At 43.2% G+C, this 14,779-nt stretch overlaps 1 protein-coding gene across 2 annotated transcripts in view; it reads right to left on the reverse strand.

The window, feature by feature from the left end:
- The window catches only part of DOCK5 (dedicator of cytokinesis 5), a 235,806-nt gene that overhangs the window by 63,132 nt on the left and 157,895 nt on the right, over positions 1-14,779 (reverse strand). For both annotated transcript variants that reach the window (XM_050801968.1, XM_050801967.1), the window contains exons 22-26: positions 14,480-14,614; positions 9,553-9,664; positions 8,424-8,494; positions 7,725-7,831; positions 4,645-4,781 (exon numbers count right to left, since the gene is read on the reverse strand). In XM_050801968.1, the coding sequence (XP_050657925.1) occupies positions 4,645-4,781; positions 7,725-7,831; positions 8,424-8,494; positions 9,553-9,664; positions 14,480-14,614 (562 nt within the window). The remainder of the gene's footprint in view (positions 1-4,644; positions 4,782-7,724; positions 7,832-8,423; positions 8,495-9,552; positions 9,665-14,479; positions 14,615-14,779) is intronic.

The following is a 14,779-nucleotide window of genomic DNA, read 5'->3' on the forward strand; positions in this document are numbered from 1 at the left end:
AATCATTGCTCTCTCTCTCTCTCTCTCTCTATATATATATATATATATATTTTGCTTAACATTTTTATTAATTTTTACAAATTTAACTGGCAAAAACAGTACTTATCCAGCATGTACAACATGAAGATTTGATACACGTAATCATGTAATGGTTTCCATGGTCAAATTAACACATCCATTGCCACCCCTGCCATACATTAGATTCCCAGAACTTGCTCATCCTATAACTGACACTTTCTACCCTTTGACCAACATCTCCCCATCCTGCCCCCTAATGCTCTGCAGCCCCTGGTAAAGAATGTTCTACTTTCTGCTTCTACGAGTCTAACTTTGTTAGATTTCACATAGAAGCCAGATCAGGATGGCTACAGGAATTTTTTTAATTTCAATAGTCTTTGGGGTACAAGTGGTTTCTGGTTACATGGATGAGTTCTTTATTGGTGATTCCGAGATTTTCGTGCACCCATCACCCAAGCAGTGTACACTGTACCCAATGCGTAGTCTTTTATCCCTCACTCACCTCCTAGCTTTTCCCCAGAAAGTTCACCAAGTCCATTGTATCATTCTTTTTTTTTTTTTTTTTTTTGAGATGGAGTCTCGCTCTGTCACCCAGGCTGGAGTGCAGTGGCGCAATCTCAGCTCACTGCAAGCTCCGCCACCTGGGTTCATGCCATTCTCCTGCCTCAGCCTCGTGAGTAGCTGGGACTATAGGCTCCCACCACCATGCCTGGCAAATTTTTTGTATTTTTAGTAGAGACGGGGTTTCACCGTGTTAGTCAGGATAGTCTCTATCTCCTGACCTCGTGATCCGCCCGCCTCGGCCTCCCAAAGTGCTGGGATTACAGGCGTAAGCCTCTGCGCCCGGCTGCACTGTATCACTCTTAAGCCTTTGCAGTCTCATAGCTTAGCTCCCACTTGTAAGTGAGAACATGTAATATTTGATTTTCCATTGTTGAGTTACTTCACTTAGAATAATGGCCTCCATCTCCACCTAAGTTATTGCAAAAGACGTTATTTTGTTCCTTTTTATGAGTGAGTAGTATTCCATGATGCATACATACCACACTTTATCCACTCATTGGTCAATGGGCACTTAGGTGGGTTTCATATCTTTGCTATTGCAAATTGTGCTGCTATAAACATGCACATGCATGTGTCTTTTTCATATAATGACTTACTTTCCTTTGGGTAGATGCCCAGGAGTGGGATTGCTGGATTGAATGGCAGTTCTACTCTTAGCTCTTTAAGGAATCTCTATACTGTTTTTCATAGTTGTTGTACTAATTTACAACTGTTACAGCAGTGTAACAGTGTTCCCTTTTCACCACACCCATGCCAACATCTATTGTTTTTTGATTTCTTAATTATGGTATGGCTATATGTATTTTCATTACAGTATCAAGTATTTCAGGTCCACCCTCCCTCTCTGCTTCCCTCTGTCCCTTCCTTCTTCTCTCCCTCCTTCACTTTTTATTAGTCATTTACTTGTTTCCCATTTCCCTGAATGAAAGTGATTCATAAAATCAGCCTCTCCAGGAGATGCTGCTTTCACTCCATTTACATAGCATTTCCTTAGTGTGGCCCTAAATAGTTGTGCAGGTCACATGCTGTGCCCTGTGGGGAGGTATGAAATGAATAAGGCTCCTCTGAGCCTTTAGAGATTTCTATTGTGGAGGTGGGGGTGAGTGGCACATAAATTTTTTTTTTTTTTTGAGACTGAGTCTCACTCTGTTGCCCAGGCTGGAGGGCAGTGGCACGATCTTGGCTCACTGCAACCTCTGTCTCCTGGGTTCAAGCAATTCTCCTGCCTCAGCCTCCTGAGTAGCTGGGGTTACAGGTGTGCACCACCAAGCCCAGCTAATTTTTGTATTTTTAGTAGAGATGGGGTTTTACCATGTTGGTCAGGCTGGTCTCGAACTCCTGATCTCGTGATCCACCCGTCTCGGCCTCCCAAAGTGCTGGGATTACAGGCGTGAGCCACTGCACCCGGCCAGGACATACATTTAAATAAGTATAACACAAGGATCCCCTAGAAGGTGGGCTCCTGGGGGTACGGTGCTTGCTTCTCTAGTTCACTGCCATAGTCCTAGCCGATCCCAGTGCCTGGAGCATAAGAGCAGCTTCCCAAGGATTTGTGAGCTGCATTCATAACTCAGTGTACAAAGTGATAAAATCCTCAAAAGAAACTCAAGGAGAGCATGGAAACAATGAGTAGAATTTGGCAGGACCACACCAGAGACAGCTTCACAGAGGCGCTTCCTGCAGCTGGACTTGAAAGAAAGAGGACAATTCCAAAACAGAGCTGTAGGGAGAGGAGGGAATCCTGCAATGTTTTAAAAAATAAAACAAAAGGCAGGAAGAACAAATGTCAGTAATTAGAGCTTTAAATTAACTAAGGAGATGAGAGGACAAGGGAAGAGATATTGAGCTAGTGCACATATTTCAAAATGTATATGGAGGAAAAAAAAGTACCACCATGATGGACAAAAATGATTGAACTTACTACTTTACCAGAGCTCCATGATCGATAATTTTGACTGTCTCTGCTCATTACAGGGAACATAATATTGGGAAGACCAAAATAAAAAGCTAATTTAAATATCCTTGCACAGGATTTAAATACATTCAAGTCATTTCCAAAGAGTCTTTCTGGGTGGTGAGAAGGTTGGTAGAGATGTTACGTATTAAAAAATAGGGTCAGAAGTGGAAGAGACCTAAGAGGTCATCTAGAACAATTCCTACATACAACGGACTAGACTAGGAAACTGAGGCACTGAGATATTTGCCTGAGGACAAATAGCTACAGAGTGGTAATACTGGGACTAGAATCCAATGCTCCGATTCTTGTGTTTCACATTAACTGTGATCATAAACATATGATTTCCAGAACACTGGATCCCTGGCTAAACCAATGTGCCAGACACATTGTTGCCAAATTTATAGGGCGTGGAGCTTTACTGTATTATTTTAAGGAATTACTGAGTTATAAGAGTTCCTTTTTTAAAGTATTGTGTTTATGACATGATTGGTCACATTTATGATTTTGGTGCAAAGTCCTTGGTTAGGAACAAAATCTCCAGTTGCTTTGGGAAAATGTATTCCATTTTATAATGTGGTTTCTATAAACATACTTAATTTAAAAAGGGGGAATGATCATAATGAATACATATCAAGTGAGCAGTGCAAAGAGTAAGTGGGCTACAGGGGCTTAGGGAAGTGGAGGGACAGAGATTGGGGGAGTAGCTAGAGATGGCAATGGTACCCTCACATACTTCTGAGGCTGCAGCATGCACTCACAGAAATGTAGACTTCCCAGTGCAAACCATGAGCACGAGAAAAGGTGGGCTGTGTTCAAACGGTGGTAGACAGGTGAACTAACAGTTTGGCTATGGGAAAAGATGTAGTATTCTTATCCTTTGGTAGAACAGAATCCCAAGATACTGGAAAGATAAAGAGTTTAGGTGAAGACAAAGAGTGGTTTTCCTGTTCGGTGGGAACACCTGTGCCACGAAACCACCACAGACATGGTGAGTATAATTTGCGGCAAGATATCTTTTTTTTCTCAGCCCTCAACTGTTCGAGTGAACACATTCTGCAAAGTTCTCCAGCTTCCTGTGTGGGGGCTCTGCTAGGCCTATGGGCTGTACTATTTCTAAGACATGGTGAATCCAGACAGGTTCAGCCCTGTGTTTTCTTTTTCTTTTTTTTTTTTGAGATGGAGTCTCACTCTGTTGCCCAGGCTGGAGTGCAGTTGCACAATCTTGGCTCACTGCAACCTCTGCCTCCCAGGTTCAAGGGATTCTCCTGCCTTGGCCTCCCAAGTGGCAGGGATTACAGGTGTGGGTTACCATGCCCAGCTAATTTTGGTATTTTTAGTAGAGATGGGGTTTCATTTCATCGAAGCCAGGTTGGTTTCGATCTCCTGACCTTGTGATCCGCGCACCTTGGCCTCCCAAAGTGCTGGGATTACAGGCATGAGCCACTGCGCCTGGCCTTAGCCCTATGTTTTCAAGAGGGATGGGGGCCAGGTCACAGAGAAAACGCAAGATGAGAAAACATCATTTCCACTAGGTTCCAGAGAAAGCATCAATGTCCAAGAGGATATGGAAATGAGAACTTCTCAGCAGCTCAGAAATAACCGGTTGTTAGGCATCAGAGGATAAGAAGGAAGAGGTTTCCACATAAAAACAGAAAGGCCTTTGATTCTTTATTTTTTATTATTATTATTATTATTATTATTATTTTTTTTTTTTTTTAGAGACAAAGTCTTACTAAGTTGCCCAGGCTGGTCGGTCTTGAACTCCTGGGCTCAAGTGATCCTCCTGACTTGGCCTCCCAAAGTGCTGGGATTACAGGCTTGAGCCACTATGCCCAGCCAGGTCTTTGATTCTTAAGAATAGTCACAGGGATCTCAATAGTGGGCACACTGGGCAAGCCAGGAAAATCAGCCTGCGGAAAGTCCCAGCAGTAATCTGACTTTGCACTGGAGGCTCTGGCCTCCCTAATTATCTCTAAAATGGGCACAGCCTGCCCTAATACCTGAGTTGGAAACTACCTGAGAATAGGAAGGCCATGGAGTCACTCCTGTCTGGTGCAAAGGGGCCAGTGTGAGCTCCGTGCAGCATCAGTGATGACTCAACTCACCACATCCTTCCTGTCCAGCACCTCCAGGATGTTGCTCAGAAGCTGCGAGCTTGCCTCGTGGTCAGGCTTGCTGGAGTTGTCATCTAACTGGCCACTGAGCTGGTCCGTCAGCAGCGGCAGCAGCACTTCTCTGCACTCTGAGAAGGAAAACACACACAGCTCACACGCAGCAGTGCCACCTCCTGAACTACCTGTCTCCTTCCTGCAACGCTCTCCAGTACCAGCAGCTCTAAGCTCTGCAATCAGCCCTGCAGAAAGGCAGCCCCTCCAGCTCACCCAGGAACACCTGGTTGTAGGTGTGGAACTCCACTCTTGTTCAGTCTGCAGATGAATGAATTAAAAAAAAAAAAAAAAAGAACTTCACCTTTGCAACTGGATTACACAAACTAAGAAAATGACCCTTCCCACAGGTAAAGGTGGGAACTTAGCAAAATGTTTAAATTATTTGACAATTTCTCTAGCTTTTAAAAATGCCAACCTAATACATGAAATTGAGGTCATATGAAACAAATAAAACCAAACAAGTTATAGATTTTTTTTTTCAAAATTTTTTTCACCTAATGGAGAAAATGTACTGAAAGAAGTTCCTATAAATACTAAGCTTCCCTAGTACATTTCAATGACATTCTGCTCATGTCTGTGCAGGTGTGTGGATTTCAGAAAGTAAGATATGACATATGTCTTCTGAGATCTTTGCTACTGTAACACATTTTATAATGAATTCAGGTACTCTGAATGCTACAGAAATGACTGTTAACAGTGATCACACTCTAATTAGAACTATCGAGTGCATGCTTGCTCTTCTGCTCAAACACCTTATCCTTACTATCTCAATTACCTTTTCTATATCCTTAAAAAGTTATCAAAGCATATTAAAATGTTTAGTAATAATTTACTTTGGTAATAAATGTTTTCTACTTAAGAGCATTCACTAGCTTTTGGCAGGCATTACCTCTACCTCCAATTGTGTCTTAGGAACATTTGCAATTTCTAAGTGCAAATTCATAGGGTCAGAAAATATCAGAGCCCAAGGAGGCTACTGATACGATCTAGCTCAAGTCCTTCCTTCCACAGAACTGGAAGCTGAGACTTGTAGAAGGCCACTCATTTGTCCAGTTACATAACTAGCCAGGGACAAGGCCAGGAAAGCTCTCCCCCCAATGATCCACTCAATTCCAACGTTGAGGAGTCCTGCTCGTCTTCAGATCTCCAGGCAATATACATACGTAACGTGAGGTCACCCTCTCTGAGCCCCTGACCACAGAGACCAAAAGAAGTCTCCGCAGCGACCTCACTCTAGCAAGTCTTGAGTTGATTGGGAAGGCCCAGGTGCTGGACCTCCTGTTTAATACCAGCGTTGGGACAGAACTACTTGGCTATTTCCTAGACTCTACTTACAAAGTGAAAAGTATTTTATCAGTGTAAGAGTTTTCTCCTTCCATGCCCCACTCCTCTCCCAGCAGAATACTAGTCATCTGGCTTCCACCAGCCTACCCCCTAAAGAAAAGGCTTGGCCAGGTGCGGTGGCTCACGCCTAAAATCCCAGCACTCTGGGAGGCCAAGGCAGGTGGATCGCCTGAGGTCAGGAGTTTGAGACCAGTTGGCCAACATGGTGAAACTCCAGCTCTACTAAAATTACAAAAAAAAAATTAGCCGGGTATGGTGGCACACACCTGTAGTCCCAGCTACTTGGGAGGCTGAGGCAGGAGAATTGCTTGAACCAGGGAAGTAGAGGTTGCAGTGACTCAAGATTGTGCCACTGCACTCCAGCCAGGGCAACAGAGCGAGATTCCATCTCAAAAACAAAGGAAAGAAAACAAAAGAAAAGGCTTGCTTTATCATGTTTGCCAATTTCCCTGGTGTATCTGGTGTAAATCCTTCCACCATGGTCAATTTCCAGCTACTAATGTGATATCACTGAACGTGGGGTTGAGAAGGGATGCATGTAACCAGTTCTCCTGTGGGATCTAGCACATTGCTGCTTCCCTATCCCCTGGTTTTTAAGGTCATGCAATAAGTACAGGTTAAAGAAGAATTTCTTTTAAAAGGGTCATCTTTTTCCTACTTGCTTGTTACTTCCTGAGGTTCCTGTTTTAAAGACAAAATTCTCTAATTAATGAACCTCTTGCAGATTGCTCTAATTAAAGATTAAAGAACACATGATTTTGCTCTTTTAGGAACTGTTGGAAATGCTGAGCTTACTTTAGAATCTCCTTAAAACTGCTCTCTGAGGAGGTCCTTACATACCAGCAAACAACTGGCAAGGATACTAATGACATTTTTTTTTTCTTTTTTTTGAGTCGGAGTCTCGCTCTGTCGCCCAGGCTGGAGTGCAGTGGGCTGGATCTCAGTTCACTGCAAGCTCTGCCTCCCGGGTTTACGCCATTCTCCTACCTCAGCCTCCCGAGTAGCTGGGACTACAGGCGCCCGCCACCTCACCCGGCTAGTTTTTTTTTTGTATTTTTTAGTAGAGATGGGGTTTCACTGTGTTAGCCAGGATGGTCTCGATCTCCTGACCTTGTGATCCACCCGCCTCGGCCTCCCAAAGTGCTGGGATTACAGGCTTGAGCCACCGCTGCCAACATTTTTTAAAAAGACAAGTCAAGTGCTGACTGGCACGGTGGCTCACACCTGTCATCCCAGCACTCTGGGAGGCCGAGTTGGGCAGATCACTTGAGGTCAGGAGTTTGAGGCCAGCCTGGCCAACATGGTGAAACGCCATCTTTACCAAAAATATATATATAAAAAAAAATTAGCTGGGTGTGGTGGTGTGCACCTGTAATCCCAGCTACTCAGGAGGCTGAGGCAGGAGAATCACTTGAACCTGGGAGGGGGAGGTTGCAGTGAGCCGAGATGGCGCCACTGCACTCCAGTCTAGGCAAGAGAGCGAGACTTCATCTTAAAAGAAAAAAAAAAAGCAAAGCTCAAGTGTTAGCTGCAGAAATGGGGCTGGCATTTCAGCACACAGCAGTTTGTTTAATCCTTTGAGATGGAGTCGTGCTCTGTCACCCAGGCTGGAGTGCAATGGTATGATCTCGGCTCACTGCGACCTTACGCAGGAATTTTTGAAAGAGACTTACCTGACTGTCGAAAAAGAGCACTCTCTACTATCTTGGTCATGCAGTTAAGTTTCTGCCGAACCAGCTGGTTGTCAGGAATGCTTTGAATGAATTTGCAGAAGAGCACACTGGAAGGGAAACCACAGGATTAGGAGTGTCTTCGTTCTGCCAAGCTGAAGGCATTGTTACAAACTTTTCTCCTCCACTCTGAGATACGGGCATGGAGACATTTACATGGAAACTACAAAATGACCTGAGAGTTTATGACATGGCAGCAAGGGAGACTTTATCCTCACTTACTGGAGGGCTCTGCCTTAGAGCTGAGTGTTTACATTGCCAAAGAACACCCTGTCCATCATCGCTTTCCAGTCCCGCCTTTGTGAAAATGGCTTTCTTGGCTAACTCCACTCTCATGTTGACTGTAGTCTGACTTTGCACTGCTGGGATACTTAGGGGTAGGGCTGGAAGCACGTCATTATACACTATCTTTTGTAGTCGATTTCATGTCTGCATGTCTTGTTTTCCCAGAGAAAGTGCAAACCTCTCTCGGGGCAGGTTTTGGTTGTTCTTTTGCATCTTCCACAGAACTGAGCACCAAAAGGTATTCAGTTAATACTTCTTAGAAAAATAAAAGCCAGGTGTAGCAGCCCAGGCTCCAGCCAAGCAGGGGAGCTGTTTCTCTGTTAGAGCCAAGGAACAAAATTTTGTTTGGCCATTTACCTGAGCTCAACAGGATCAAATACAAGTTTGACGTCATTAATTATGCTAGGAAGGTACTTCAAAGCTGCCCCCTGTAAGAAAAACACCGAAGGCAAATTCAGTCGCCAGGCAAGACAAATACAGCATTTACTGCTTCATCCCAGGAAGAAAAGGCTGTGCTTGGAACTTAAATAGGGAACTGGATACAGATGCCCTTACAATAAAAAGGAAAGCTGGCATTGCTCTACACGATCTCCTAAAATGCTTTTCCTGAAGATGCAAGGGGATACAGCTTTCTGGTTTCTACTGCCAGCAGGCTCTGTCCACTTGGAGTTCATTTCTCTGCCTAAGGAGGTGGTTAAATTATTTTTTTGTTTTTGAGATGGAGTCTCACTCTGTCCCCCAGGCTGGAGTACAGTGGTGCCATCTCGGCTCACTGCAAGCTCTGCCTCCCGGGTTCACGCCATTCTCCTGCCTCAACCTCCCGAGTAGCTGGGAATACAGACACCCGCCACCACGCCCAGCTAATTTTTTTGTATTTTTAGTAGAGCCGTGTTAGCCAGGATGATCTCGATCTCCTGACCTTGTGATCCGCCCGCCTCGGCCACCCAAAGTGCTGGGATTACAGGCGTGAGCAACCGCGCCTGGCCAGGAGGTGGTTAAATTCTTCAAGTCTCTCTCACAACATGGCCATAAAGAGCAAAGAATAAATATTAATAGTAAAGTTCACATTTGAGTCTTCAGGGATTATGTATTTCATATATTTTTTAAATTATGATAACAAAGACGGTGACTTTATACTTCCAGGTAAAATGAGGGACAAAAAATAAAAAAAATTGTCACCTATAGTAGCATTGGGATCAGTTTGCTGAAATCATGGGGTCAAACAGGGTTCACAATGGCCTTTCAAGGGATGTCTAATTGGGTAGCATATCCTTGGCAAACTGACATTTGAAAATACGAGCATCTGTAGAAGTTAAAATGGGCTGTTTCTTTCCCTTTATTTTCTGTAAATCATACTAAAATTCATAAGCTATCCAGGAACCATGATTCATTCTGTTTCTCCCCCATGATATGGCCAATTCGAAGTGGTCCCAAAACATCATCACCACAGCCTAAGAAGAGTTACCCATGATGACACCAGGCTGACCTTGATCTTGACGGCTTCCTCCAGAGGCCTGTCCATCAGCATATTGAAAGCAAGAAATAACTGGCGGATTGAATCATTAAACTCATCTCCATCTTTGCTCTGGCCATAAAATCTTAACAGGAAAAAGAGAAAAGCAGTTGGACTTTCCATTGTTAAAAGAAATTTTAAAATAGATTTGTTGCCTCCCCGACTTCTCCTTCACTATATCCCCCTAATCATTCTGACTCACCTAATCAAGCCCCAGTCATCTGAAGTTTCGGGCAATGGGTTAGAGAAGCTGCTCAACCCAGAAAGGCTCTGATCCCCAGCCCAGCCTACAAAACCATTTGTTCCAGTCTAGCCACTGAACTGCCCATGCTGATGCTGGCCTGCTCTACCACAAGGGCCTTCCAGGACAAGACCCCTTAGTCTTCACTGATACGTGCTTGCCTTCTTTGAAGTACTATACTTGTCTTCAAAAGATCTGTCTATCAACTCGAAAGTGGGTTCTTTCTCTTAAGTAGAAATCAAGAGATATTTGGGCACTTTCCAAGAAACACAAAAGTCCCAAATGAAAGTGCATATGCACATATAATAGGTGGCAATTTCACCATTAACTGGTCAAGAATAGGATGGTTTGAATTCAGAATTTCATGCACACACTCAGACACACACACGTATGTTTAAATTCGTCTCCTCCATTCACCTATACCCATAGTACCCAAAGAATATGAACTTCACTGCGATAGTTAATCAGACGGTTAATGGTAATTCTCAATTCATCCATTTTACAGAACTAGAAAAGAACTTTATTTGCAATTTAGTCCCCAAAGTATCTAAAAATTAACACACCTACAACAGAACTCACTTGATTTCCCTGCTCAACTCTAAGTATTCCAAATGTCAGCAAACAGCACCGCCTCGAACCTAGATCCACCCCAAACCTAGATGTTATCTATGCTTCTTCCCTTTCTCTCATTGCCCCATCAAACCCAACAGGAAATCCTACGAGCTCGAATCAGTCCATTCTCTCCCTCTGCCTCTGAGATGGGGCTGGAGTATCTCACACTTGAACCACAATGGCCTCTGAAAGTGGTCACTGGCTTCTACCTTTAGCCTTCAATAATCCATTGTCCATGTGGGAGATGAGATGATCATTTAAAATATAAGCCCGATTGTATTACTTCTCTAGTTGTCCCCCAGTGGCTTCCCACTACGCCTGGAATAAAATCCAAGCTCCTCACTATGGCCTACAAGGCCCCACATCATTTATTATTTGCTGGCCACTCCCGCTCTCTCTCCTGACACTGGATTCTCGTTACTCCTCACGCATCCACGCTTGGTGCCCCATAGGTCCCTGCCTGGGGCAGGTCCTGCTTCCACTAACCCTTTCCTGACATCTCTGGAGGCCGCTTCTTCATCTTTCCGTCTCAGCTCACATGATACCACCTCCTCCTCCACTCAGTTCAGCTCAGGCAGCCTTCCCTGTTGGCTCCACCACTCCAACATCGCCCTCATTTACAGGTTGATTTCTTTACTCCTTGCCTCCCTGAACTCCATGGAACCCACACACACCATCACAGTGGGAGCCTGGTCACATATGCCGCAAAAGTCCTGCACCAATGCAGAACACTTGGCACTCTATGTAGGTGACTTAATTTTTTTTTTTTTTTAAGTACTAATAATAGGGAGCTGAGGGATTAAGATCAAGCTTCTCAACATCCTTTTTGGGGCAATTTACAATTTCTTCTTGGTGTTTTGCTGATTGAGGTGAACTCCAGCCAGGTAATGAGCTCATAAGAGAGATTTAAGCTCTGATGAAGGCAACAGGGGGACCAGGGACCAGGTGACATTCCACTGCAGCCTCCAGACATGGCCAGTGCACTGAAGTGATCATTAAATCTAAGCAACCAGAGGACGCACATTGCCAGTCTCTTCCCCAGCTCAGGTTCTTCTTTAATAACATATAAGGGAAAAGTAACCACACACAGGCCATCACAGATGAGGTGCAATGAAGCAACTCTCCTAGTCAATTTCACGGGTCCTCTGTCGCCCTAACCTTTCATTTTCCACACTCACCATCCTTTACTGTCCTATCTGGTGTCTAGAATGAGGACTCTGATGTGCTTTGACAAATGAGGAGGAAATGAACTAGTGAACCATCCATAAGAAAATACATTTGAATTTCACACTCAGGTTTTCTTTCTGTAGTTTAAAGGTGATACTAATTTTTGGACATCAGGGTTTACTATACAAACAAACTTTTGGGTAAGAGGATGTTCCCTTGGTAGAACGCTGCATGCCCCAACCATTCTCAATATATGGAAATGTACCATAACTGGAAAATATAATGAACCAACTTTAAAAGAAGACCTTCTTTTTTTTTTTTTGAGATGGAGTCTTGCTGTGTCACCCAGGCTGGAGTGCAATGGTGCAATCTCGGCTCACTACAACCTCTGCCTCTCGGGTTCAAATGATTCTCCTGTCTCAGCCTCCCAAGTAGCTGGGACTACAGGTGCCCACCACCACGCCTGGCTAATTTTTGTATTTTTAGTAGAGATGGGGTTTCACCATATTGGCCAGGCTGTCTCGAACTCCTGACCTTGTGATCCACCCACCTCAGCCTCCCAAAGTGCTAGGATTACAGGCATCAGCCACCACGCCCTGCCAAAAGAAGACCTTCTGAAAAGAAAGCAAATACAGAGACTGTGCATAAATTATGTGGGGGGAAAATACTGCTCACTTCCACCTGGGAAGGAGGAATGGTCATTCAGCCAGATGGGTTTTAAAGTCATTAAACATTTTTTAAAAGCAATTAGAAAAGTATATATTCATTTAAAAATCAAAAAGAATATAAAAAATAGCAAATAAAAATATAATAATATAACTAAAATGCTAAAAGAATAAAAATATAAAGAATGAAAAAAAAATACAAGCCTGTCACCCGAAGTTTTTGTACTATTGACATTTCAGACTGGGCATGGTGGCTCACGCCTGTAATTCCAGCACTTTGGGAGGCGGAGATGGGCAGGTCCCTTGAGCCCAGGAGTTTGAGACCAGACTGGGTGACATAGACAGACCCTGTCTGTACATAAAATATAAAAATTAGCTGGGCATGGTGGTGCACACCTTTGGTCCCAGCTATTTGGGGGACTGAGGTGGAAGGATTGCTTGAGCCTGGGAAGCAGAGTGCAGTGACCTGAGATCGTGCCACTGCACTCTCGCCTGGGCGACAGAGCCAAACCCTGTTTCAAAAACAAAAACAAAAAACCCTAAAAAACTCTAAAGAAACAACAACAACAAAAAAACCACTTTAGCATGTTATCTATCCAGTCTTCTTCACTATACATATTTCAAATCCGTATTATTTTAAAAGGAAGATCATACTGTACTCATGCTTTACACGTTTGTTTTATCATTTAAGAATCTATCGGGCCAGGAGCAGTGGCTCACGTCTGTAATCCCAGCACTTTGGGAGGCCGAGGTGGGGGGATCACGAGGTCAGGAGATGGAGACCATCCTGGCTAACATGTGAAACCCCATCTCGAAAAAATTAGCTGGGCATGGTGGTATGCGCCTGTAGTCCCAGCTACTCGGGAGGCTGCAGCAGGAGAATCGCTTGAACCTGTGAAGTGGAGGTGGAGGTTGCAGTGAGCCAAGATCACACCACTGCACTCCAGCTTGGACGACAGAGCAAGACCCCGTCTCAAAAAAAAAAAAAAAAAAAAAAAAAAAAAAAAAAAAGAATCTATCATGGTCCTCTTTCCTCATTAACATACCCTACATTTGAAATGACTGAATGTACATACTTGCACGTTCATTTTTGTCATACCTGATAGATTTTTTTTTTTCCATTAGATAACATTTCTAGATGAGGTATTACTGGACAAATGTGACACTTTTTCCTTTCCTTAAAATTTTTCTTTTTTGTTTTTATTCATACTGTCTATTTTTATCCTGAAGAATTTATATCTCCATTAGCATCAAAATTGAAATACAGGGCCAATTTTTGCCCAATATCATCAAAGGACAAAGATTTTTAATCTTTTTCAAATGTATAGGTAAAAGATGGTATGTGTGCATGTGTGTGTGTGCATGTGTGTGTATCAAAATTCTTTTGATAGTATGAAATTTTTTTTAATGTATTGACCATTTAAATTTTTCTTTTGTAAATTACCATTTTTGTTTTCTATTTTGGCTATTTATCATTCTTTTATTGATTTATAAAAGCTTTAACTGAGAAAGCTATTAACCTTTCATCTGTACTAAATGTAACCTTTTTGCCCGTTGTTTGCCTTTTTTTATTTTTTTCAATAAACAAAGTTTCTTTTAAAAATACATATGCTTAAATCTACAAACCTTTTATTTCTTCCTTAGAAACACATTTTAACAGTTGGGAAATACAGCTATTTCTGAAGGGTAGGAAAGTCACTGGGGTTGTGAGTGTTCCCTGCAAAGGTACGTGCTCTTTTGTGGTTTCTTCTATTTTTGATGGAACTGTTACGCTAGAAATCCAAACAGGGAATAATCTTATCTTTAGTGCTTAGCTGCCCAGGTAGCTAAGCACAGTGTCAACAAGGAAACACTCATCTCAGGAAACATCTCCCCCGAGATGACTGCTTCTTCTGCTAGTGACAGCAGATCATGATCCTAGATTTGCACACTCAATATTGTCATGAAGTCATCTGCTGTATTAGGTACAATCTTGCCATAGGAACCTGCTTCCCCAAGTCCTGAGGTCATTACTGCCCCAGAATTTTGCTGAACTTCTCATGAGTCTTCTCCAACAGAGACACAGCCCACCTCCATCTTCAGCCCTGCAGCTCTGAAATAAGGCAATTCTAAGAGCTAACTGCTCACAGAGCTGAACACCAGTGTGCAGAGTCAGGGAAAAACTACACAGAGTGACGGCTCATAATCTAAACATCTTCACTGCAGTTAACATTACCTCAAGTAGAGCACTCGAGATTGGATGATGAATCTAAACAAGTACTTCAAGGCTTTCAATGCAGCAAAAAGCAATTCAGTCTTGCTGGAGTCATCCGCATTAGCCACGTAGAAGTTCAGTACCTTGGAGAGTTTCCTTAGAAGAATGACAAAGAAAAATTAAGCCGATGAGCAACAGGATACTCTGAGGCTTGGGTAAGTTATCTAAGAGGGGAACGTGGCATACTGGAAGTAGAAGTCATAACTAATTATATCTTCTAGAATATGCCCTGAACAGCAAAATTAACTCTTTTCCAATTAA

The sequence above is a fragment of the Macaca thibetana genome, chromosome 8, assembly GCF_024542745.1.
Source record: "Macaca thibetana thibetana isolate TM-01 chromosome 8, ASM2454274v1, whole genome shotgun sequence".
Classification (NCBI taxonomy): domain Eukaryota; kingdom Metazoa; phylum Chordata; class Mammalia; order Primates; family Cercopithecidae; genus Macaca; species Macaca thibetana.